Source organism: Dermacentor silvarum, chromosome 1, assembly GCF_013339745.2.
Source record: "Dermacentor silvarum isolate Dsil-2018 chromosome 1, BIME_Dsil_1.4, whole genome shotgun sequence".
NCBI lineage: Eukaryota > Metazoa > Arthropoda > Arachnida > Ixodida > Ixodidae > Dermacentor > Dermacentor silvarum.
The window spans coordinates 262,915,500-262,940,747 of NC_051154.1; the positions used below are offsets into that span (position 1 = coordinate 262,915,500).

The window sequence follows — 25,248 nt, forward strand, 5'->3', positions numbered from 1 at the left end:
CGAGAAAATGATATCAGCCGACCTTTCGCATACGCAAGCAGAAGATCTTCGCCGGGTCTTGCTGTCGTATTCCGATATCTTTGATCTCGAAAATCGCCCTTTAGGCCAGACAACAGTTGTTCAGCACTCCATCCACACCGGTGATGCTCAACCGGTTCACCGGCGCCCTTATCGCGTTTCCGCTGCGGAACGGGCCATAATCCAACAGGAAGTCGATAAAATGCTGGCCAAGATCATCATCGAACTGTCCTCGAGTCCTTGGGCCGCTCCTGTTGTGCTGGTCAAGAAAAAGGACAACACCTGGCGATTTTGTGTTGACTATCGACACCTAAACAAGATCACGAAAAAGGACGTCTATCCCTTGCCCCGTATCGACGACGCACTCGACTGTCTTCACGGCGCCCAATATTTCTCATCTATTGACCTTCGCTCAGGTTATTGGCAGATTGCTGTTGACCCACTGGACCGCGAAAAAACCGCATTCGTAACTCCCGATGGCCTCTATCACTTTAAAGTGATGCCTTTCGGCCTTTGCAATGCGCCGGCTACATTCGAGCGCATGATGGATTCGCTTCTTCGTGGCTTGAAATGGTCAACCTGTTTGTGCTACCTTGACGATGTCATTGTTTTTTCGCCAACATTTGACAGCCATCTTCAGCGCCTCTCCACCATTCTCGAGGTATTCCGCAATGCCGGTCTCCAACTCAACGCCTCAAACTGCCGTTTCGGACGCCGTGAAATAACCGTACTTGGCCATCTCGTCAACGCGACAGGTGTCCAGCCCGATCCTGAAAAAGTTCGCGCCGTGAAGCATTTTCCTGTACCTTGTTCGGCCAAAGACGTACGCAGTTTTCTAGGATTGTGCTCCTATTTCCGACGTTTTATTCGTAATTTCGCCGACATTGCGCGTCCCCTTACTGCGCTCCTCAAAAAAGACGTTGCTTTTACATGGGGCTCACCCCAAGCTGCTGCCTTTTCGGCGCTTATAGATTCCCTGACGACTTCCCCTATTTTAGCGCATTTTGATCCGACTGCACCGACGGAACTTCGCTCAGATGCCAGCGGCCATGGAATCGGTGCCGTCCTCGCTCAGCGTCAGAGCGGCCACGACTGTGTTATTGCGTACGCTAGCCGCCTCCTGTCCGCACCGGAGAAGAATTACTTCATAACGGAACGAGAGTGTCTTGCTCTTGTCTGGGCTGTCGCCAAATTTCGTCCCTACCTGTTTGGCCGCACCTTTACCGTCGTAACTGATCATCACGCCCTCTGTTGGCTTTCTTCGCTCAAAGACCCTACAGGACGCCTTGGTCGTTGGGCTCTGCGCCTCCAAGAATACTCGTTTTCAGTGGTGCACAAGTCCGGTCAGCTTCATCAAGATGTCGACTGTCTCACGGCATCCCGTGGATTCCCCTGACGTCTTCGAGCAAGACACCGACGCCTGCGTCTTTTCTATCTCGGACCTTGTTAATATACGGGACGAACAACGCCGCAACTCGGCTTTACGGTCTATCATCGACAGTCTCAACTCCGCCACACCCGACCCTTCCCTCCACTTGTTCTTCCTTCAGGACGGCACCTTATACCGCCATAATATGCATCCTGAGGGCCCTGAACGCCTCCTTGTCGTGCCTGCCCATCTGCAGTCAGATTTCCTTCGCCAGCTTGACGATGAGCCCACTGCTGGTTACCTTGGTGTCACCCGCACTTATGATCGCGTCAGGCGCCGTTTCTTCTGGCCTGGTCTCTATCGCTCCGTCCAACGATATGTCGCTAGCTGCGACAAATGCCAGCGCCGCAAGAGGCCAGCTATGTTACCTGCCGGTCTGCTTCACCCGATAGACATTCCCGCTGAACCATTCTTTCGTGTTGGGCTCGACCTTCTTGGTCCCTTTCCAACCTCGACATCAGGCAACAAGTGGGTCGCCGTAGCGACCGACTACGCGACGCGATACGCCATTACCCGTGCCCTCCCAACCAGTTGCACTACGGATATCGCCGACTTTCTCCTTCATGACATCATCCTGCATCATGGTGCTCCTCGACAGCTTCTGACCGATCAAGGCCGATACTTTGTCTCGAGTCATCGATGACATCCTTCGTTCCTGCTCTACCCACCACAAGCTCACAACTGCTTATCACCCCCAAACGAATGGACTCACAGTGCGCCTGAACCGAACTCTGACCGATATGCTTTCCATGTACGTCTCCGCCGATCACCGCGATTGGGACGCTACTTTGCCGTACGTTACTTTCGCCTACAACTCGTCCCGACATGACACTACTGGCTACTCCCCGTTTTATCTCCTGTATGGACGCGAACCTTCCCTGCCTCTCGATACTTTACTTCCTGTCAGCTCAACCACCACGTACGTTCGCGACGCCCTAGCGCGCGCCGACACAGCTCGCCAGATCGCACGTGAACGGCTCACAGTGTCTCAGGCTTCCCAGAAAGCCCTGTATGATAGTCGCCACAGAGACGTTTCTTACTCCCCAGGCGCTCTCGTGCTACTGTGGTCTCCGTCCCGCCGCATCGGTCTCTCCGAAAAGCTGTTGTCCCGCTACGATGGTCCTTACAGGGTGCTACGTCAAGTCACCGACGTTACGTATGAGATCGAGCCAGTCACCGCACCAGCGCCGTCTACGCCCCCAACCTCTGCTATCGTGCACGTTGCGAGACTTAAGCCATACGTAACTGGACCCTCTGGTCTGTCGTAGCAAGCACCGGGTCGGCGCTCTCGCCCCGGGGGGGTAGTGCCACGAGACAGTGAAGGGGCTGCTACTGTCGGTCGGACGAAGACGACGGCGACGAAGTGGCCAGAGGCGCGCGACAGCCTTGCATCCGTCGCTGCTGCTTGTCCAAACCTTGTATATAGGCATACTCACTCCCTAAATAAACGTTATCCCCGTAACAATATCGAGATGTTTACTTTCTCCACTATTTCATTGACTACCGATCTGATATTGTCAAGATCCCAGCACAGTCAATTCGAGGATTGAGCCAGGACACAAGGAACAATGCAAAGAGTCGATGGCTAGTGACGAATCTTGTGTTGAAATTGCTTATTCCTGAAGTTAACGGTGCTGCTTCCGACAGACGCCAATTGGGAGTGTAAACCAGTAGGCAGTTTTCTCATTTATGCTCTCAAGGCTTCCACAGGTTTGCGCTTTTACCCAAAAAGTGCAGACATGCTTGCATGGCTATTCTGCCTCTTACTCAACTTGCGTAATGCCTGTTCGAAGATACAACAGTCCGTACGGGTGCTTTTGTCTTGACTCATTCTAAGGGAACAAAATGTGATCAGGCTTGTGTGGTGTATTTCGTTATAAACAGGCTTTTTTAACAGTTTTTTTAAACAGTTTATTTAATTGCATAATTTAGGGACACCATTTTTCAAGCAGAAATGTGCACCACAGTTTGTAATCCAGCTAAACAGGCTAAATTCTGATACAACACGGAACCCCCAAAAGTTCTTTATAGCACAAAAAAAAAGAAGAAAACACCTCCTGCTGTCAGCTCAGACACAGGAAAGATAAACGGTGCAAAACAGACCCAGACACAGGAACACATACAACAGGGCGGGTATCAAACTACCAGCTGAAATTTATTACACAAAAAAAAACAGCATATACGTATACAAAAATGAAAAAATGAGCATGCGTACAAGGTAAAGCATTATTAGCGATTACTCAAGAATAATATTTTTTTCCAGCAGGGTTAGCGATGGTGCACTGGTATACCTATTACCAGCATTTTGATGTATAATGCCTCAGCATCTTCATGTTCCTTCTCAGATTTTGCATTATTTTTCAACAACTTCAAAGGAATGTATCCATACTGTTTGCAATGAATTGCTGATCAAGTTCTTGGAAAATAATGGAAAAACTAAGCAAAACATGCAATTGCTGAGCCAAATGACGTAAGTAAAGCTGCTGATATGTGTGTCAGTGGGCCACTGCTAGCCCTGCTGGAAAAAGAAATATTCATGAAGAATCCCTAATCATACTTGACCTTGTACGCGTGCTCACGTTTAAATTTTTGTGTATGCATATGTGAAATTGCTACGTATATGCTGAATTCCTGTGCAATAAGCTTCAGCTGGTAGTTTGGCGCCCGCCCTATTGTATGTTTTCCTGCATCCGCGTCTGTATTGCACAATTTATTTTTCCTGTAATGTGAACCAACTAGCTCGAACCATGATTCTGCTTGAAAAAATATCGGCTCAGCAAAACACATGTTTATAGGTGGAACTGGGAAGCCCGCACATTCATTTTGTGGCATTTTTCTACGCAATTCACATCACAAATTACAAACATTGCAAAACAAAAATGGGCAGCACCAGCACATTTTGCTGAATAGGTTTCCGTTTCTGACAATGCTAAGAAAAATAGTATTTCCCATGAAACAATATGTTATCTATAGCATCCAGATACCCTATGTCATACGTTATACAATATCAAAGCTGCAGATATGCAGTGATCTTAACGAAACATTGAATGTACAACATTATGTACAGAGCATTCATGCCATAAGAAATTTAAAACACTCATAAACCACATGTCTAGCCTTCTGTGCAGATGTCCCCTCTCGGTAAACTAGGAATTCATTTAAGACGGAAGCAAAATGGTGTGGTTCATTTCCCACAGCTAGTAAATACATTTCAGCTCAAATAAACTAATAGGATGGGAAGTTCGGAGAGTTTGTGTACTTGCATAATGGAACATAGGGCAGACGGGCTACTGCATAAACGTGAGGCTAAGGGAGCACGCATTGTCACTGAACAAATATGACTATGCGCATGTGACCACTGTTGTGGCTCGAGGTGGCAGTTAGGGCAAGGAATCCTCCAAGCCCATCGGTGAATACATCCAGTAGTAGGAATAAGGAAAAATGATTTAATTTACATTATGTATGTTGTTGTTAGAACGTTTATTAAAATAATCATAAAAAGTTTCCGCCCCCAGGAAATGAATCCATCAGGGCGGAGGGAGGGGTAAAAGAGGAGGTTCAAATATTATTCATCATTTTTGACTCTTGTAAAAATTGTAGTAACGACTGGAATATGAGGCGCTGTCTCTCGGGGGGACCAGTGGGAAGGCGCCAGGCGTCCAAATCCTGAGGCCTCAGAGTAGGGGGAAGGGTGGCTATCGCTTTTCTCCAGTGTTCGGCGAGATCCGGGCAGCCCCAGAGTATATGATTCTGATACAGCAGCTGGTTCCCTGGACAGGAGCGGCAAGTCGCTGATTGCCAGGTCTGGAGGCGCATCATAGCGCGGCAGGCTGGTGTCACCGCTGTCTCCGTGACGATGCGTCGCAGGCGTGTGGCCTCAGCATGGGTAAACTTCCCCGGCAGGGGCGTAGGATTTTCCGGGAGGATGTTCCGGAGCGCGTCCCTTCGAGCAGCCTTTGCCTCTGCCAAGACTGTGTCTGGGTCGATGGGGTACGGGTCATCAGGCACTTGTGGACGAGTCTCTGAGGGGCAGGAAAGAAGCTCCCTTGCCAGAGAGTCGGCCATTCGGTTGCCAGCGACTCCAGCATGACCTGGTACCCATGCGAGGCGAACAGTGTGGCCAGCCTCGTCGGCGGTTCGGATCACCCGGTGTACTGAGTGAATAGCACCATTGCGCGAATCCAGCCGGGCGCAGGCCTTTGTGGAGGCCTGCGAGTCTGTGTAAACTGTGTGATGAGTGAAGGCTGCGAAAGGAGGCTTGAGGACGGCGTCGCATACAGCGGATATCGCAGCCAGTTCCGCCGTTAATGGGTCGTTGCAGGCAGGACGACAGGAGGAGTAGGCCGTGGCGGTGCGTGGGCAATAGTAGGCTAGGCTATGGCTGATGCTTCGTCACTGAGGGCGGCGTCGGTGTAGACAGCGTGGTGATGGGGAGGAGCGTCGCGAACTTTTGCCTCATGCCGCCTTGCGCAAGACAACTGCCTCTCTGCGTGATCGGCATTCACGTTTTGGGGAATCGGTGCGAAGTCCCCGGTCAGGGGACAGTCCCACGGAGCAGGGAAGGAGGGCAGAGGCGCTGAGGGGACTGGAAGATGAAGCGAAAGGATGCTGCGACCGGATATCGTGGCTCTTAGTCGGAACTGTTGTGAATGCTTCGCAGCCTCGGCTATTGCCTCGATCGGATTCATCTGGGCCATTTGGACAAGGCGGTGTAAGGGTGTGAAACGCGGCAGGCCGGTGACAACCCTCATGGCTTCGTGGTTGAGCAATTCCAGTTTTTTTCCTTGCTTTTGGGTAAGACTGTAAAAGTTATAGCCATATACAGCACGTGAGATTAGTAGAGCAGTCACGAGACGGAGAGTTCGCTCCTCACTGCCCCAGTTCTTGGACGCGATGCGGCGGATTAGGTGGAGTATCTGATGCCAGGTCCGAGTGATGTTGCGAAGCCATGTTGCTGCACCACCATCTGCATCGATGTAGATAGATGCCTAGAACTCGAACACTGTCTTGCTGAGATATTTGCTCACCATCAAAGGTGAACGAAAATTGCGAGGCAGAACGGGCTGCCTTCGTGCCCAGTATTACGAAGTTAGTTTTGTCAGAAGAAAGTGTGAGTCCGACATCCTTCAGAAATGTGGCAATGGTGTCGAGTCCGGTTTGAATGGCATCGGACTGGTCGCTGTCGGAGCCTCCGTTAGTCCATATTGTGACATCGTCCGCATACACACTGAAGCGAAGTCCAGGTATATCAGCCAGGCGATCGCAAAGTGGTGCCATCACCAAGCTGAACAGCAACGTCAAGAGGACTGCGCCTTGCGGCACTCCCACTCGTGATTTCTTCGGTGCGGAGAGTGTCTGACCTACAGCGAATTGAAATTCTCGGTCACAGAGAAATCCGCGTATGTATGCCCAGGGCTTTCCTGTGATACCGGCGCCAGCTGCGGAAGCGAGGATCGAGGGGTGAGGTACGGAGTCAAACGCCTTGCGTATGTCGACCGTAACCAAAATCTTCACATCCAAGTGATGGCGGGTGTGTATAAGGTCCTGCGAGAGTAGTGCCAAATTGTCTTGTGTGCTGTGATGATGGCGGAAGCCAGTCTGGCAGGCATGAAGGATGCTGTTGCTTTCCACGTGCTAGTCAAGGCGACTCAGTGCCATTTTTTCTAGAAGCTTTCCAGCCTGGGAAGTTAATGATATAGGCCGAAGGTTGCTCAGAATAGAGGGTGATTTTCCGGCTTTGGGAATGGGGATGACCGTTGATAGCTGCCATGACTCGGGCAGCTTTCGACTGTCCCAAACATGATTAAAAAGAGCAAGAAGTTCCTCGAGGGTATTGTCTGAAAGGTTGCGGAGGATAGCGTATGTAATGCCGTCCGGGCCTGGTGCGCTGGACGTGTTGGTGGAAAGCAGTGCAGCACGAAGTTCCGCCTTGGTGAAGGGCGAGTTCATCCCATCGTCCATCGCAGGTGGACTTGGGTTCGAAGTTATGTTTGAAGGATCGTATGAAGGTGGGGGGTTCATTGGGAAAAAAGCGGTTCCGGCAATGTCTGCCACTTCTTGTGCGATGATTCGGAGGGAAAGAGCTAGGTCTTTTCCTGCTGTGCGAAGGCGGATGCGCTGGGATAGTCCTCTGAAGGTGCACCAAATGTGGCCGGCTCCTGTGTGGCTGTCAAATGATTCTCAGTGCCGCTGCCAATTTTCACGAGCTAGTCGGCATATTCGGTTGAGTCGGCAGTTGCGCGGTTAAGGCGAATTCTGTCAGGCATGGTTCTGCCGCGAGTGAGGTAGATATCTTGGGCTTCTTGCCTGGCCGCCCAGAGGTTGAGAAGATGTTGGTCGGGGACTGGCGTGGAGTCAGTAAGCTGCAAAGTACGTGTGGCGGCACGTCTGGCTTCTTGCAAGCGGCCAAACAACGGCCGTTCTCGGGAGAGATCTCCAAATGCAGCTCTGAATGCATCCCACTGAATAATGGGAACAGGTGAGTGGGCCTTTGCGCGGCTCAGTGCCGTGAGTTGTATTCGGATAGGGAAATGGTCGCTGCCCCTGGCGTCTGCGAGGACATTCCACATACCGGTAAGTTTCTGAGAGAGCCAGGTAAGGTCTGGCATGGTGGCTGATTGAGCCGCATGTAGAGGGTAGCGGGTGGGCCTGTCTGGCGAATTGAGCAATGAAAGATGAACTCGCTCGGCAGCTTGTAAAGTCGATGAACCACGGGCACTATCGTGTGCATAGCTCCACGTGCGATGTGGGGCATTGAAGTCGCCACCGATGACACAAAGATGGGGAGTGAGGCTAGGAATTTGGGCAAGCCATGATGCGTCCATGTCGCCGGGAGCTGGTTTCCAGTACACCGACTGACACAGACAGTGGCTGGGAGCCAAGTTGCACAATAACTGTTGTGATTTCGCGAGTCACTGTATTTAGGTGAGATGTTGGTACTTGCGTCGCAGGAATCGAGCATTTCACGAAAACGTGAGAAAAATCGGGGGGAGGTAGAGTTTGTTGGCGAGCGTACCGGGGTGGTATAGAAGGCTGCTTGAAGACGCGGTAACCGCGCAGGGTGAGTGGCGAGAGGTTAGCTTCTTGCAGTATATAATATCAGGGACTGGGTCTTGGGCAATCCAAACAGAGAATTCGGCTTTTTTGTTGCGGATTCCACGACAGTTCCAATCGCTCGGCATCGCCAATCGCCCCCACCCACCCGCACTAATGCTCCCACAGCACCGACCAATCATAACAGCGAAATAATTGTTAGCACATTTCAACCAGGGCGACCACAGCTCCCAGTCTCCGCCTCCATTGAGCCGCCATACCACTGACTCGGTGGAGTGGCGAAGACTCCCTCATCACCCAAACCTTCATCAGGCAGCAGCCTCGACTTCAACAGGCACCAAGAAATCTCAGCCAGCTCCTTCTCACAATGAAGTAGCAAAGAAAACAAATTCGCCAAACTTGTGTGCACAGACGCCTGCAGTCTCTATGCCAGGCGCATCAGCGACACGGGCCCCGCAACCAAAAGTGATGGCCCCTATGCCCGAGCCGTATCGAGCAGCCCTGGCAGCTCTTGAGGAAAGGCTGAACCGTCGCCTACAAGACGAACTCATTCACCTAACCACCCAGTTCACTCAAACTGGAAAATGTTTTCGCCAGGATGATGAGCACCATCTCGCCTCTCCTAAACGTCGTGGCACAACATGGCTTCACAAGCTAAGGCAAGCCCATACACTATTACATTATGTACACTGGCCCCTGGTACGGAAGCCCACTCCATCAGGAGCATATTCAATGTCTGAGTTCACCTCAGGACACGTTAGCACCTCCACTGCACCACAGGTCTCCGCTTTTAATCCCTTCGTCTTCCTTAGGAGACTCGACTGGTGAATCTGCTGACCTTGGTGCGGCCAATCAGAGGGTTTGTATTGTTCACCGAACTTCGTCTCTAATGTTGCATCCTCGCCCTCGCATTTGCTGCCACTGCGTGATCATCTGGGAAACCGAGATCATTGCTGTTCCCACGGTAGTAATTCCTCGAAGTTGGCCTCTTGCGTCAATCCGGGTGGCATCTCCGTGACGGTCCACTTGTCATGGTCGGTGTCGGGCGCTAGCACCGTTTGGGCGACGCTGATGAAAGGCCCTGCCTCGGGGCAACACCCAAAGGATGCGCATTGCCGATTTGGGACGCTTTTCTGCCCGTCCCGTCGGTTTCGGGCGCTGTCGCCGTCTGAGCGATACTGATGAAAGGGGCTGCCACGTGAGAAACATCCAAGGTATACGCTGGTCTAGGTTGAGACGTAACACCACTATCGCTAGTGTGGATGCGAGTCCTCTACCAACCTATGATCTGTTGTCTATTGTAAGACAAATTGTGAGCGGAGAACTTGCTCGATGCGGGAAGTGGTCTCCACGGCAAGTGCATATAGCAACAATGCCTATCTGCCGTATGACACAGTGTGTACGTCCATTAACGCTGCGGGATTTGATGACTCCCCACGATCAAGAGCAGTGGAGAGACCAGATTACAATTTGCATCGTCGTGATGGAGTGCAGAACGCTACATTACCATCAGTGCAAATGCTCGCTATTGTTCAAGAAAGCAGTTATTCTATATAAGCATAAACTTTCATGCAGCGTGCTGAAGTCCCAGGTGACACTTGCACAACTTACATTGAGGAAATATTGAGATTATGCAAGTCCATTGAGCCTCGCACCAGGAGCTCTGTTGCACTCGACACCAACGCTTCGACTCATCCGGAACCCACAAAAACTAGCTTCAGATTATCGTAAACCTTTCACGACCATTTCTAGACCAGCTTTTTGATAACGTTTTAAAAACGTTTAGAAATTGGCTATGAATAGCTTTGACAAAGGGATTATTTGTCTTTCCCAATCCTGTTTCTAGAATATGTCTAAGTCCTGTTATAGATCATCCCAGAAAAGTAATTAAGCCGGGCATTAGCTGACACATACTAAGTTTTACCAACGAAGTTGTCTCACTGGTGTCTTCTTTAAACCGTTTTTAACATCTTGGATAAACGCTACGAAAACGTCAGGTATCTCTTTTGTGCTACCTGGGATACGGCGTGCAGCAATGGTGTTATTGCTCTTGGGCTTTTATCAGGAACATCACGGTGGTGGCGATGCCAATCGACACTGACACAAAAAATGTGCCTGGAATGTCCATATAATTGCTATCGCAATAATATTTTCAGATAGCCTACAAAGCACCTGCAGAGCTTCATTTCATATAAGATCAGTATCGTAAATGAGGCACATTTATTCTAAGGTCAATCATACATAGGCCAAACAGGATGTTGCATCACTGGCTGCCTTGTGTGAGCAGGCAAACTTGCAAAAATCTAGACCAGGCAGAAATTTGGCAGAGCATTGTGCCTTGTGTGGATGCTGGCACTTCTTTACCCCTAAACATATTTTAGGAGCAGTCATGGGAGGTTCGAGAGAGATTTCAGATTAACCATGAATGATTATCATGCATAAGCAGCCATCAAGCTTTTTGAAAAAGAGATTTCATATCTTAAAGATTAACAGCAGATGTATGTGTTCACAGGTCTTGTTTTTTTTTCCCTTTTCTATTGCTACTTTTTTTTACACTATCACTGGTACATACCGGGTTTAACACGAAATGCGTTCGCACTTCCTTTATATAAAGTTGGGCAAGCTGAGATGATTAAACGCTTTCCTCTGTATTACTTTTATCGCAGAGGCACACATTTGAAACCGATTTGGTGTAGTAATTAGACAATGATATGCAAATTTAGTTAACTTTATAAACAAAACATCACAGATGGTCCCAATGGAAGACTTAAAAGGTTTATCCAAGGAGCTCATAACAGTTTCAATAAGTAAAAAAAGTTGACGCTGCAAATTTTTTACAGCCTAATTAATTCTGGCCAATTTCACACGGAAAAGCGAATATGAACAGCCAAAGAGCGCAAATGTTATGCCATTAGTACACGGCCATTCCTGAGTGACGCGACTGTTTGCACCTCAGCGTTGGGCGAGCATCAAGCTACTCCAATGGCTAAAAGGGGGAGGTGGGAGCAACGCAGCCGCCGGAGAGCGCGGCACGTGTTGCAGTGACTCATGATGTGGAGTGGTGGCGAGCACATCGACACTAAGATTCCTCCGCTGTAGTTTGGCTGCTGCCGGAGCTAGCGAGTGTGCTCGGTTGGCATGTTTCTGTTCGGTTATTTTTACTCCACGCTCGTTTCTGTTGGCATTCACGCTGTGCAGTTGTGCCTCCTTGTGGTGACAACATTTTTACAAGTTGCCATGCCGTAAGAAGCAATGGCAAGTCGCATGAAAGAGACGCACTGTTTTGTGCTGGGCTTCACAACAGGCTTGTTTCTGCTAGAAAAGCTGAAAAAAATTAAACCCATCCCTTTTCTCGGTGCCTGATGACGATGAGGCACTTAAGACGTGGCAGCGGGCCATGCCCTGTGCAGACAAGGCTTTAAACAGGACTTCCAAGATCTGAGCTGCACTTCAAACCCCAGTTGAATCAGATACATGTAGGGTGTCCTATTATGCAACAAGATTTAAAATTATGCAAATGCCCCATAGCTGGACAGAACCAAGGCAATGTGTTTGGCGTCGCTTGTAGATACTCAGATTATTTTTTGCATTATGCCTAATTACATGAGTTTATTAATCAACTTCTCAATTATTACAATTAGATGAAAAGTGGCAATGAGAAAATAGTAGAGAAACTTGAAAAACTACTGATACAGCTTTCTGTTGCTCAATACGTGCCACATAAGTGTTTTCCCGAGCGTGAACGTAGCCCGCGAATACATGCAAAATTGCCGTGCGACTGGCCGCTCAAGGCACTTTGCATGTATTCGTTGGCTTCTTTCACGCAATAGGCGCCGACTGTGGGGGGGCTCCGGGGCACGAGCCCCCTCCGGAGTTTTACCAGAGTCCTGTCACCCAAACCGTTTATGGTTTCTTTTGAGGTGCCACTACGTTTTCCCTTAAAATGTTATTGTGGCTAAAAGCTAATTGCATCATTGTTGACGCACACGTTCAGGGCTTTTATTCATAATTTCGCTTTATTTCTGAAAATCCTGCCAATAGGAAAACAAATGCATTAGAAGCACCAATGGCGGCTCTCTCATCCATATTTAGGTCATAAATATATATAATTAACTTAGTAACCGAAGTGATGCCAAGTCGCATTCAGTCGAAATCATAATCAATAGCAGTCATGTGCAGCAGAGCTTTTACTAGGACTCGGAATTTAAAAAAAGGCTGCAGTTTTGCAGGAAAGGCGAAGCAGTATTAATAATAGCGAAGCATAAGACAATTACACGAAAAAGATTCTTCCCGTATAGAGAGAGAGAGAGAAATTTATTTACAGAAAGGCAGAGAGGTCATTCTGCGCTATTGTTCTGGCCTGCTACTCTACACTGGGGAAAAAGGACGGGGAAGAAAGGGGTTAATGAATGATGATGATAAGAGAAGGAGGTGTGTATATCCAAGTTTACAACGTTGTGGCATCTCTAAAGCCGTGCGTCCAGCCCAGTGGCTTGTAGAAAGACTAAAGCGGCACTGGTTATCAGGGCTGTGCTGTTTGCATTGGGCCAAGGACCTAAAAGAAACTCGTCTGTTAGGGGCCTCTTATCTACTTTTGCAATTGAAGAGACCAGTTTCTGTCGTTCTTGCACGTAGGCGCGACAAACGCAAAACATATGGTCAAGTGTTTCTGGTACCTGCCAGTATTCACAATTGGGGCTAATGTCACTGCAACCAATCATATGTCTATAACGATTCGTGAGTGTGGCGTATCCGGTGCACCATGCTTGTTGGGCTTCTTTTGAGCTTGTGAGGAATGCGGTATTTCATTTCTGGGCCCCATTTATGTACTCACTTGTGTCGAAGATCTGGTTGGGTCCAGTGCTCCAACGTACAATTGCGTTTTACGCAACGAAGTAAGGCATGTGTGTCTGTTCGTGAGAATAAATCCGTGTAAAAGCCACACCCCCAACTTGAAGGCAAATATTTTTTTTAAAATCCAACCGAGAAGCAATCACGTTCAGCGTGATTCTGATGTGAATTTCCCGCGCAGCGTACTTTTGCGCGTCGCAACTATAAAAAAAAAGTTTTTATAACTTCAGAAGACAGGAGAGTGGCCCCGCCCTGATCACTGAAGCACAGCAGCCTATTGCCACCGCGACTAAAGAAATAGTCCCGCTGACGCGACTCGGCCCAGCTTGAAGCGCGGGCTGCCATGTCCTTCGTCGGCGCGGTCAGCGGCCGTCCGGCTCATGACGTCAGTCTAAAGTGCACGCCCATTGGAGGATGCTTGTGTGCATCCGCCTTTTATGGGAAAATGCCTTCTAAAGTTGTACACTACTATAGAGAGTGAGAGGAGGAGATCGCGGAGTTTTACGGCGGATTTCACACACGTAGTTGGAAAAATGAGATAAAATGAACCGGTCCCTTATAAAGCTCGTCAAAATTGCGGCAAGAAAGTGCAGCCCTCACACGAGTCTGTACATTGGCTATATCGCCTATGTGAATTGTAGTACCATTTACTCACTAATTAAAATAACAAATATTGTGCAATGCACGGACCATGTAAGCCTGTAAACATCTCTCTGGATGACCACGAGCAGTCGCTATCACAACGCTGGCATTATGATGAACGCCGGCAGCGGGGGCAAACGGTTCGTACAGGCATGCGTTTCACCGTGACTCCGAAAATTACATTCATCATCATCACCTGCATATCTTTCTGTCGACTACAGGACGGCGTCCGTCAGCGATCTCCAATTATCCCTGTCTCTTAACTTAGGCTATGCGATCTACACCACTTGGGGCGCGGAAAAACAGCCTAAGAAGGAAGGCAGCGCGCATGAAGTTAGCAGCCATCCCTACTCGCCCTTGATCATTGCACCCCCCAATGATTACCAACAATTGGATCTGGCACGCGGGCTGCCTAAGCGTCAACCACACACAGTAATTTGCAGCTGCGTCAGGGCTAGATGAGAAGATGCATGCTCTCCTGCCCATGCACGCATTTGATCACATGACTTCCAACTAACCTGAATATTGAGCGCGTGGGAAGATAATGTCCCTCAAATGTTACGGCTCAGCGTTACAGGCTTTTTCTCACACCTGTAGTGTATGGATCGCTCACTCATATGACTTTTGGACATTATACGGAATATCACAGTGACAAAGACAGCAAAAATTTGCCTGGAGTGTCAATTGCTGTTGCAACAAAAGGAGAATTAGAAAACAGGCGTTGAGGTCGCTTCTACCGCGGCTGCGGACATGCAATGTGCAGCGGGTACAAACACAGCATGAGCAGCAACGACAAAAGCAATAGTGGGCACCTCGCTTATCGGTACTTCGCCAGAACCCGTCTGACACTGAAAACAAAGCGCATTTCCCACTGTATAAGCACCAGCGGAAACAAAACATTATAGCGCGCGGCGAGACAGCGCACGCGATGGGACCAGCCATCTCGGATAGCCCAAGCTTGAACTCTGCGCAGATTAACTCCAAAATGAAATGCGTGACCCACATATGTATGGCAGAGGCAGGAAAAGTAGAAGTTGAGGACCCTTGTGTTCTAGCTGCTAGGCGAAAGAAAACTCCAGGCCGCTATCAAGAAGGTTCCTCAGCTCCCGTGTTTCCATGAGCGAGTGACATGTACCCCCAGACGTTCTATGAAGTACTTGACACAGTACTGTCTTCGTTAAACAACAGGTATCTACCTGATATGTGGCAGCATAAGTCCCACATTAAGCAGCTTGCCACAGGGAAGGAAGACGAAGCATATATAACATAGTTCTACGGTAACGACCTTGAAGCAGGACGCCTGATTTTGCACAGAGATATGCTGATGGACATTTTAAGCCAGCAAAGGTTGCCATCATTGCACACATTCAGGGACTGTCGTGCACATGTTTACGGCGGGCAAGGGTGGACACCTGCGAAACCTTTTGCCAGAAATGGCTATGCTAAAAAAATTGCATTGGCCATACCGGTCTCATCGACCACATCCGAGAGGTCCTTTTCTTGCCTTCGGTGACTGAAAATGGACTTGCAGTCGACGACTGGCCAAGCCCGTTTGAACCATCTGGTAATTTTTTCACGTCCACAAAGAACTCTCCCGCAAAATCAATTTGATTAAGATTGCCGATGACTTCATTTCCAGGTTAAGTGCCCGAATGAACACTTTTTCAATGATGGTGAAATCATCGCATCAGACAACGAACTGATGTTTTTAATAGGAGAGAGAAAGGCGCCCACTTACAAGTCAAAGCAAACCACCTGGCTTAGAAAACAACGCAAAAAATTATTCAAAGGAACGAAAATGGGGTACGTAACAGCGCAAGCAAAGTGAAGGCATTTAGGTAAGACACGTGGTTGCGCTATTTGTAAAACTCCCCAGTCCATGCTGTGCATTTTCCTTATTAGTTTTTATTCGTCATATGCTGTATTTGCCTCTCAACAACACAATCCACGTTGTTCCTATATTTGCTATCGAGTCCTTTCGCGCTTTTGAGATATCGCTGTCTTATTTATTTGTTAATGTTTATTTATTTGGGCACGTGATAATCTTCACTGTATATAATCCTTTGTTCTGCCTCCGGAAAATAAACGAAACCAGTGGCATAAGGCAGCTTTGAAACATAATGAAACTATAGCATTAGGGAATCACACTATACTTATGCTAATAATTCTAGTCATAAGTTGTGTTCAGAAATTGTTATATATTGTTTAATGTTTATATATGTTATGTTTTCTCAATAACTGACCTTTCGTCAGAAAAATATTTCTTGATTGTATCTTTTGTAATAAACCTTTTATAAGGCGTTACATTGCTTTTTCATAGATGTCTATTTGTGCGAAGTAATGCGCACAAAACAAGTAAACTCCCTAACATGTTTAACTGAATCCACTTGTAGCATGGCTCAACCAAGAGACGCCAGTCTCTTCGCGGTGCGAGGGGACTCAGGCTGTAAAACTGAATCGTCTCCTACTCTGAGGTCTTGCAAATACTTACATAAGCTCGTTACTTCAGTGAACAATCTTCGAGGTCACACGAAGTTTCCAGTGTAACTGTTATTAAAGGTTATTGTGACAATTGATAGTGTTGTGCTGCACTAGCTGTAGCGCCACCGGCTACTAGTGCCACCTACTGCTACGAGCAGAAGGCGGAGTGGAGAGCAGGGCTAGGGAGTTGGGGGATGAAGCAAAAATCGCTTATATTCGTGTTCGCTGGGAGCTCGGGTCTCGGCTCCATTTCTTCTGTCTACATGTGGCAAACTTCTATCTACACGTAAGAAACTGGCGACGAGGGTGCACCGAACTACAGGAACAGCCATACCTACCTTCTGTAGCATCGAAGCGTTCGAGGGGGAAGGTGACGCCTGGCCTTCTTACGTGGAGTGTGTCAAGAGTTCTTCGAAGCCAACGACATCGTGCCAGCAAAGAAAAGGGCAATATTTTTTAGCTGTTGCGGGCCTCGTACCTATGCCCTACTTCGGAATCTTGTAAAGCCGGAAACGACCCAAGATAAAACGCTCGACAAGATACTGGCCATACTTGGCAGGCACTATGCCCCCACCCCATCCGTCGTAATGCAACGCTTTTGCTTCAATTGGAGGGTGCGTTCCGAAGGAGAAGCAGTCAGCGACTTTGTTGCGGCTCTCAAGTGTTTGTCTGAACACTGCAATTATGGAACCGAACTCAACAACATGCTGGGAGACCGAATAGTATGTGGCATAAACAACGCAGCAGTTCAGACGCGGCTACTCGAGCGTTCCAACCTCACATTCGAGGACGCAGTGAAAACTGCCCTGGCAATGGAAGCCGCTAAAAAGGATGCCGGTGAACTGTGTCAGGCAACTGCAAGTAGTTTACCGGGTTTGCCTACTCACCGGGTATCGTCTGCGGCCAAGAGCAGTGTTACCGCTGCAGCGACAGAAGTCATTTAGCGTCGCAATGCAGGCACAGCAAGTCGCAATGTCACTACTGCAAGAAAGTGGGGCACTTGGCAGTCGTCTGCAACTCGCGAAAGGCCGACACATTCGCGAAGGAAAACGCGTCTGCTGTGAGGACTGGCCCGCCACGATCAAAACGTACCGCGCACGTAAACACTGTTGATCACGCCGACAGGCTTTACGTTCCTCGTGATGCTGACGTTGTTGACATGCGGCACCTAAGCGGTGAGCCAACTGTGAAGCCCTTCCTTGTCACTGTCGAACTGTTCGGGAAACCATTTACGATGGAGTTTGACACTGGTGCAAGCGTCTCCGTAATGCCAACAAACAAGTTTCAACATGTCTTTCCAGAAGTGAGTCTAGAACCTTCAAACATATTTTTGCGCGGGTTTAGTGGGAAGCTTGAGCAAGAAAAGGGCAAGGAAAACGTTTGCGTTGGATACAAGGGGCACGAATGGGTCCTTCCATTGTAGCTCACAAGTGGCACTGCTCCAACGTTGCTCGGGCGTAACTGGTTCCAAGCTTTGGGCATTGGCGTCGAAGGATTCAAACAAATTAACCAAGTTAGCAATGTCAGCGAGTTGATTGCTCGTTTTCCTGAGGTGTTTGCAGAAGGCATTGGCACGTTCAAGGGATTCTCCGCCAAAATTCTTGTGCCTCCAGATGCAGTGCCGAAATTCTGCAAACCACAACCACTTCCATTCGCTTTGGTTGACCTCGTAACGCAGGAGATCCTAAGGTTGCAGCGTGAGAACATTCTTGTTTCCGTGAAGACAGCCAAATAGGCAGCACCAGTTGTGCCTGTTCAGAAAAAAAACGGCCCATTAAGAATTTGCGGAGATTTCAAGCAAACAGTTAATGCTGTGTCACTCTTGGAAACCTACCCAGGGGCGCTATAACGTAAAATGATTCCAAACTGTTTTGATTCCAATTCCGCAATCAGCCCACCACGATTGGCCAAAACATTTTCGGGCCACTCCCAACTTCGCCTGTCTGTCACGCGACGTCACGAAAACCGCGATAGCTCCCCATCTGATATAACGTGTACACACGGATTATGCATGATTAAACCGCACAAAAGAAATATAATCATTCCTGATTCGACGCCTTTTCACCATTAGCCCTCTGCTATTGGTCCAAAGTTTTTTGGCGATGCCCACTTCGCCTGTCTGTCACGCGACCTCACAAAACCGCGAAAACTCGCCACGTCAAAGGGACGTGTACGCAAAAAAATGCATTAATATGCCGAACAAAACTGAAAATTTTTCTGAATAGCCAGAGACTGACCAGGTCCGAAAGGAATAGAAGATGGTTGCCCGCCGATCGCTCAGGTCCTCGCTACTCGCACCTGCCGGTGAGCATGTATATATTTGCGCATGATAAACCTTTTTGCGTGGCAGTAAAACGTTATGGAGCCCTTTCGGCACGCATACGACATCGCTCCGCGAACTCTTCCTTGCTGAGGATCCGTTTTAGCGGCATTCTTATCCTTCCGTTCCATGCCGCCACGATTTTCGACCAGCCACTGCAAGCAAAGTAAAGCGAAGCGGACCAATCGGAGAAGCCGGCGCCACCCTCTTCATGCGCTTATCTATTTTCACTGTGCTGGCTCGGCCCCATCGAAACCCTCTCCACTAGAGCGTGCTCCTGGCCTCTTGTCAGCAAATTAGATAAGAAAAACCGCTGAGTGTAGGCAATGTTGTTGGTTTCGAAAGTGAACAAAGGTGACCTATAAACGAGGAGAGTGTTTGATTGGGTTGTACAGATGTACAGACAATGCTGCAGGTCACCGCCTGATGCTTGCGTCGGTGGTTAAGTAAATTTGATGTCAGGAGTTTGGAATCAAAACAGTTTGAAATCATTTTACGTTATTGCGCCCCAGTTCCTGCGAGCTGAAGAGCTGTGGGCAGCCATGTCGGGAGGTCAGAAGTTTACAAAACGACCTGCGAGACGCTTACCAGCAGGTACCTCTGGATGCAGAAAGCCGTGAATATGTGACCATCAACACACACGGTCTATTCCAGTATACACGCTTACCTTTTGGTGTTTCTGCTGCACCTGCTATCTTTCAGCAAGAGATGGAAAACTTGCTTCGTGGTGTGCCGAAAACAGCTGTGTGATTTGATGACATTGTTATTACAGGCATCGACGACAAGGATGATTTGGAGAATCTGACGATTGTCTTGCAGAAACTTCGGGAAGCGGGCCTTAGGTTGAAGCTGAAGAAGTGTGTTTTCTTCGCTCCCGAAGTAGAATACCTGGGCCACATTATATGCAAGCAAGGTCTAAAGCCCGACCCGAAGAATCTAGAGGCCATCATTAATGCGCCAGAGCCACAGAATGTGAAGGAGCTTCAAAGCTATCTTGGCCTGCTTAATTTCTACAGACGGTTTTTGTCAAACATCTCAACAACACTGCGTCCCTTGCATCAGCTGCTTCTTGAAGGGGAAAAGTGGAGCTGGGGGAAAGAGCAACAGCAAGCATTCATCACAAGTAAAAGGCTCTTGTCAAATGCACCTGTTCTGGTCCACTACTGTTCTGAGAAACCACTTGTGCTCAGTTGCGATTCATCACCGTATGGTGTTGGTGCAGTCTTGGCACAGACCGAAGCAGATGGAACCAAAAGACCTGTAGCTTTTGCTTCACGTACTATGCTTGCTGCTGAGCGGAACTATAGTCAGACTGACAAGGAAGGTCTTGCTTTGGTTTTTGGTGTCCGCAAATTTCATCAGTACCTGTGGGGGAAGGCTGTTCACTGCTGTAACAGACCACCAGCCATTGCTAGGACTTTTTGGTTCAAGTCGAGGTGTGCCAAGCCAGGCATCACCGAGAGTCCTCTGGTGGGCACTTACACTATCAAGTTATCAATTCAAGCTCATCTACAAGCCAGGCAGTATGCTAGGCCATGCTGATGGACTCAGCCGGCTACCTCTTCCTGCAACTGAGGTTCACGACTCTACGCCTGCCAATGTCTTCATGTTGGAACAAGCGTACCCTGATGTCCTGTCACCTGCAGTTGTTAGACGTGCCACGGCAAGGGATCCCATGCTGTCACAAGTGGCTGAGGCTGTCCTGACCAGGAGTCCTATTCCGGAAGGTGGAGACTGGGGCCCTTATACTACGAGGACCAATGAACTTAGTCTGCATGAAGGATGCCTCTTGTGGGGAGCCTGTGTCATCGTTCCCAAGTCCCTGCAGTCCCAAGTACTTAAGCTTTTGCATGCTGGCCACCCTGGAATTGAGAAATCAAAGATGATTGCTAGGTCCCATGTGTGGTGGCCTGGAATTGACAATGACATGATAAACCTGGTGCGGAGCTGCCTTGTTTGCCAAGCGCACCAGAAGTCTGCTCGGAGGATACCAGTTATGCCATGGCCATTTCCTGACAAGCCCTGGTCCAGGATCCATGTTGATTTTGCAGGTCCATTCATGGGACACTACTTCCTGGTGATGGTGGATGCTTTTTCCAAGTGGGTAGAAGTTCACCCTGTTCCGTCACCATCTGCAGAGGCCTCGATCTCTGTGTTCAGTACTCTTTTCTCAACATGGTCTGCCAGACATCATTGTTTCCGACAATGGGCCAGCATTCACCAGCAGCCAGTACGCTGACTTCCTGAACAGGAATGGCATCCGTCGCATGATGGTGCCTCCATATCACCCTGCTTCTAACAGGGCTGCAGAGCGGGTAGTACAGACTATCAAAGATAAACTCAAAAAAAGCACACCGAGTGAATTCAGGACACAGGTGGCCAGGGTGCTCTTCCACTACCACTCAACGCCTCATGATGTAACATGCCGTGCGCCGTGCGAGTTGCTCATAGGAAGAAGAATCAAGACTCCCTTGGATGGCATCCGCCCAAGTCTTCAATCGTCTGTTCAATTGAAGCAGATAAAGCAAAAACTGCATGCAGACAAGGGTTGCCGCATTGCGCCAATAATAGACCCGGGTGCCCCAGTGTTCACCAGGAACTTCCGATCAGGTCCACCATGGGTACCTGCTTCTGTTAGCAGTCCTACGAGCTGCGCCTCATCTGAGGTTGTATTACAAGATGGAACTGTGTGGCAGAGACATGGGGACCACATTCGCCCCAACCTCGTACAGCCGCCACCTCCTACAAACGCTGTGCCTCTAGATCAGCCAGCTGAGCAACAAGCAACAGCGCCTGTGGAGCCTGCAGGAGCTACTGCTGAGTCAGAACAGCCACCAAGTCAGTCCCACAACAGAACTGAGCTGCCAGCAGCAGTCGTCCCATCGAGAGGAAGCCCTGTCGCACTGAGAAAAAAAATCACAGCATATCCACGAGGTGAATGATGGTGAGGTGGGCGAAGCTCCGGAGGTTATGGGTGATACCCATAACCTCCGCGCCCACCGCTGCGCATCGTCCATGCTCCACCAACGATCTGACACGTACGGCGACGATCCAAGAAATGAGAGAGGCGCTCGCTCCCCGCGCCTCCCCGTGCAGCCCGCGCAGCAGCCAATCGGAGAGCAGCGGCACTTCCAGCGCCATCTAGTGTCGATTCACACAAGCGCCATATTTCACACAATTCTATTGGACCAACGCCATCTAGGAAATGAGACGAGAAATGGTGACGACACAGATTGTGTACAGCGCCATCTAGAATATTGACCCTGAACTGCAGTTTGTATGTACTTCTATGAGACAGCGCCATCTATTGCATTATACGGGAGATACTGCCGTTTACTGCCGGGAGATACGCCGGACAACGCAGACGTGACAAGGTTAGACTAAGAGGAGCTACGCCCCTAAAAGTGCCCGGACAAGACACCCTGTGAACCGGTATTCTCCATGACAAGTGTGATGAAACTGATTATTATGTGATGTTAGATTGGTGATGAAAATGTAATGAGGTTTGGGCCCAGGACCACTCACCAAGGAACGCAATCGACCACTCGAGTGCACACAAACACAGAATATATATTAACAGCACAAAGACGTACAGACATCACTATGGACACGTACTTAAGTTTGTTAATGCATGCAGTCCCGAAGCTGCTACTAGAGTCTCCTGTTATATATTATAAAGTCTCTCGCCGTGCGTTCCTTTTGCGTGGAGCCCGTTGACGCGTAGAGGCCGATGTCGGTCCCGAAGGGTCGGCTGACGGCTGGACGACGTCACCATGGGCCTACCCACGGCATCATGAAATCTGCAGTGGCCGCAGCGACGGTAGCACACACAACCGTGGTAGCCGTGCAACAGCTCTCGCTACTGCTCTCGCCTCCGGCAGCAGGCTGGTCGTGGCAGTGGCCCGGTAAAGCGACCACCTCACCTGGCTCCCTGGACCGGTTGTCCAGCAGGAACACAGGCCCTTGAGGCTCCCTGGGCCGGTTGCCTCGCTCGCCTGGCTCTCTCGAACGGTTGCACCACTCGCCTGGCTCTCTGGACCGCGGTTGCCCCGCTCACCTGGCTCCCTGGACCGGTTGCCCAGCAGGAACGCAGGTCACTGGCATCCGAGAACGAGTTGCCTCGTTCGCCTGGCTCCCTGGACCGGTTGCCCAGCAGGAACACAGGTCCTTTACGTCCGAGGATGGCGTAGTGGGCGATCTGGGTTCTCTGGACCGGGCGTCCAGCGAGAACCGGCTGGCCTTCAACGCCGAGCAGCTCCGAACACTCGCACGCACCACGCGCCACGCGCCACACGATCACACCACTTCGTCATCGCCCCCGCACGGCGAACACGGCAATGTCTTTTTGTTTTTCGCGCGCTTCCGTCCATATCATGACAGCCCCCGGTTTTAAGAAAGTTGTTTACAACTTTTCTAATGGGGAAGAAGGCGGAAAACAAAGGCCAACGTGTTGCGCGGAGGTACACTTTGACAACGAGTGCACTACATATACAACTGCTGTTTTAAAAGTCATATCGGTAATTGTCTTCTTGTCCTTTAGCACTCCAAAGGTTAAAAATTTTAACTTTATGGTAATATACACTTGTTCGTTCAGCGATTTAGGCACGGCTCAGGTAATCCGCTCCGACGTTATCCGACCCTTTGTCATGTTGATTGCTTGTAGAATGGGAGCATTGCCGAGGTTATTCTTGAAAATGCTGAACGCTTGCTCTTGAGCCGGTCCCCACGCGAGAATGTTGTTTGGTCCTTTCCGTGTGAGTTCTTTTAAAGGCTTGGTGATCTCGCTTATGCCGAGACCTGCTGCACTTGTGAAGGTTCGCGTTCCTCATACTTCTTAAGCATATTGATGTGGAATATTTTTCTTTTTCCACTTATGTTCAAAATGTAGTCTACCTCATTCTTCCGTTCGACGACTTCAAATGGACCCTTCCATTCCATTAGCAACTTGTTGGAATCAGTCGGCAGTAGAAGAAGTACTTTATCGCCAACATTTAACTTGCGAGGACGGCTCTTCCGGTCAAAGTAGGTTTTTTGCTTTGCGCGTGCCCTCTCCAACTCGTCATGGGCGAGTTTGCATGCCTCCTCAAGACGATTTCGAAGATCGACAAGATAGGTGTAGGTTGTACGAGTTTCGCCGTCGATATCCTCATTGGTCCACAGCTCCTTGAGCACTGTCAGTGGTCCTCGTACGTGTCGGCCATAAATCAACTGAAAAGGTGAGAAGCCCAGGCTTGCTTGCGGCACCTCTCTGTAGGCGAAGAGCAGTGGAGCAAGGTACCTGTCCCATGATCGAGGTTTGTCCTGGCACATCCTCTTCAGCATGGTCTTCAGGGTACCGTTGAACTTCTCAACGAGCCCATTCGCCATGGCATGATAGGGAGTCGTTCGGAGAAACCTGATGGCAAGTAGACGGCCCACCTCTTCCATGAGTTCTGCTGTGAAGCTTGTTCCTTGGTCGCTTACGATCTCTTTGGGTAGACCAATGCGAGAGAAGATCTCAATCATTCCCTCTGCCACGTGCACAGCATCAATTGCAGGGAGAGCAATGGCATCCGCATATCGTGTGGCAAAATCTATGAGGGTTAGAATATAGCGGTTGCCACGGCCTGATTTTGGTGAGAAAGGACCGATTAAATCGACCGCAACGCGCTCAAAAGGTGTACGTATGATAGGCATATTGCCCAGAGGCGCAACACCTATTTTGCCTTTTGGTGTTGTTCGCTGGCATTTATCGCAGGACTTGACGAAACGTTTCACGTCGCCATGCAGATCTGGCCAGTAAAAATCCGCCAAGACTCGATCAGTCGTGCGCCGAATGCCTTGATGTGCGGCCATAAGACCTTCGTGTGCGACTTCAAGTATAGGTCTTCTAAACATCTTCGGCACGACAAGCTGGTTAAATGTCCTGCCGGTAGCAAGACAGTACTGTCGGTAGAGAAGCCCACCTTTTTCAAGGAACGAGTAGCAGTGGCCTTTTGGTGACTTGCACTTTCTGTCGACTTTAGCAAACAGAGATTTCAACGTTTTGTCTTTCTGCTGTTCCTCTGCAAACTGGTCTTTGTTAACGTCACACCACTTTATCTTTGGTGCGCACAATGGAGTCGTCTTATCCTCTTGTGGCTTTACCATGGCGGAAACATAGTGAGGGTGCTCCACAGGTATCACTTGCACACTGGTGTTTAGCGACACAGTGTCTCTTTGGTCAACTGAAGCGTGCTTCCAGTTAATATCTGGCTCGTGAGGTCCTCTGACACCGGGTAGGTTTCCGAGCACAAGATCATAAAGCGGCTTGTTCATACATAAGGCTGTGATTTCTCCAGTAAAGTAGGGTGTATTTACGTGGAGTTTGGCCTCTGGCACATCAATTACAGAGCCATCAATAAGCAGGACTCTGCTACTCTTTCCAGTCAAACGCTGATAGGGAACTATGTCTCTTCGGATAATTGCAGTATTG

General features: G+C 49.2%; 1 protein-coding gene across 1 annotated transcript; it reads left to right on the forward strand.

Moving 5' to 3' along the window:
* The first annotated feature begins 7,977 nt into the window (after window positions 1-7,977).
* Window positions 7,978-21,701, forward strand: LOC125942691 (uncharacterized protein K02A2.6-like). The gene is made up of 5 exons (XM_049660961.1): window positions 7,978-8,020; window positions 19,567-19,651; window positions 20,157-20,845; window positions 20,982-21,109; window positions 21,558-21,701. The coding sequence occupies exons 1-5, from the start codon at window positions 7,978-7,980 to the stop codon at window positions 21,699-21,701; spliced, it is 1,089 nt and encodes a 362-aa protein (XP_049516918.1).
* Window positions 21,702-25,248: the final 3,547 nt, after the last annotated feature.

What these genes read in the sequence shown, in the direction of transcription:
- LOC125942691 (XM_049660961.1), top strand. Translation starts at nt 7,978, where the DNA reads ATGGTCGCTGCCCCTGGCGTCTGCGAGGACATTCCACATACCG. An exon ending in GATCCATGTTGATTTTGCAG is followed by an intron (nt 20,846 to 20,981) that starts GTCCATTCATGG and finishes ATGGTCTGCCAG; the next exon opens with ACATCATTGTTTCCGACAAT. An exon ending in CTAACAGGGCTGCAGAGCGG is followed by an intron (nt 21,110 to 21,557) that starts GTAGTACAGACT and finishes CTGTGCCTCTAG; the next exon opens with ATCAGCCAGCTGAGCAACAA.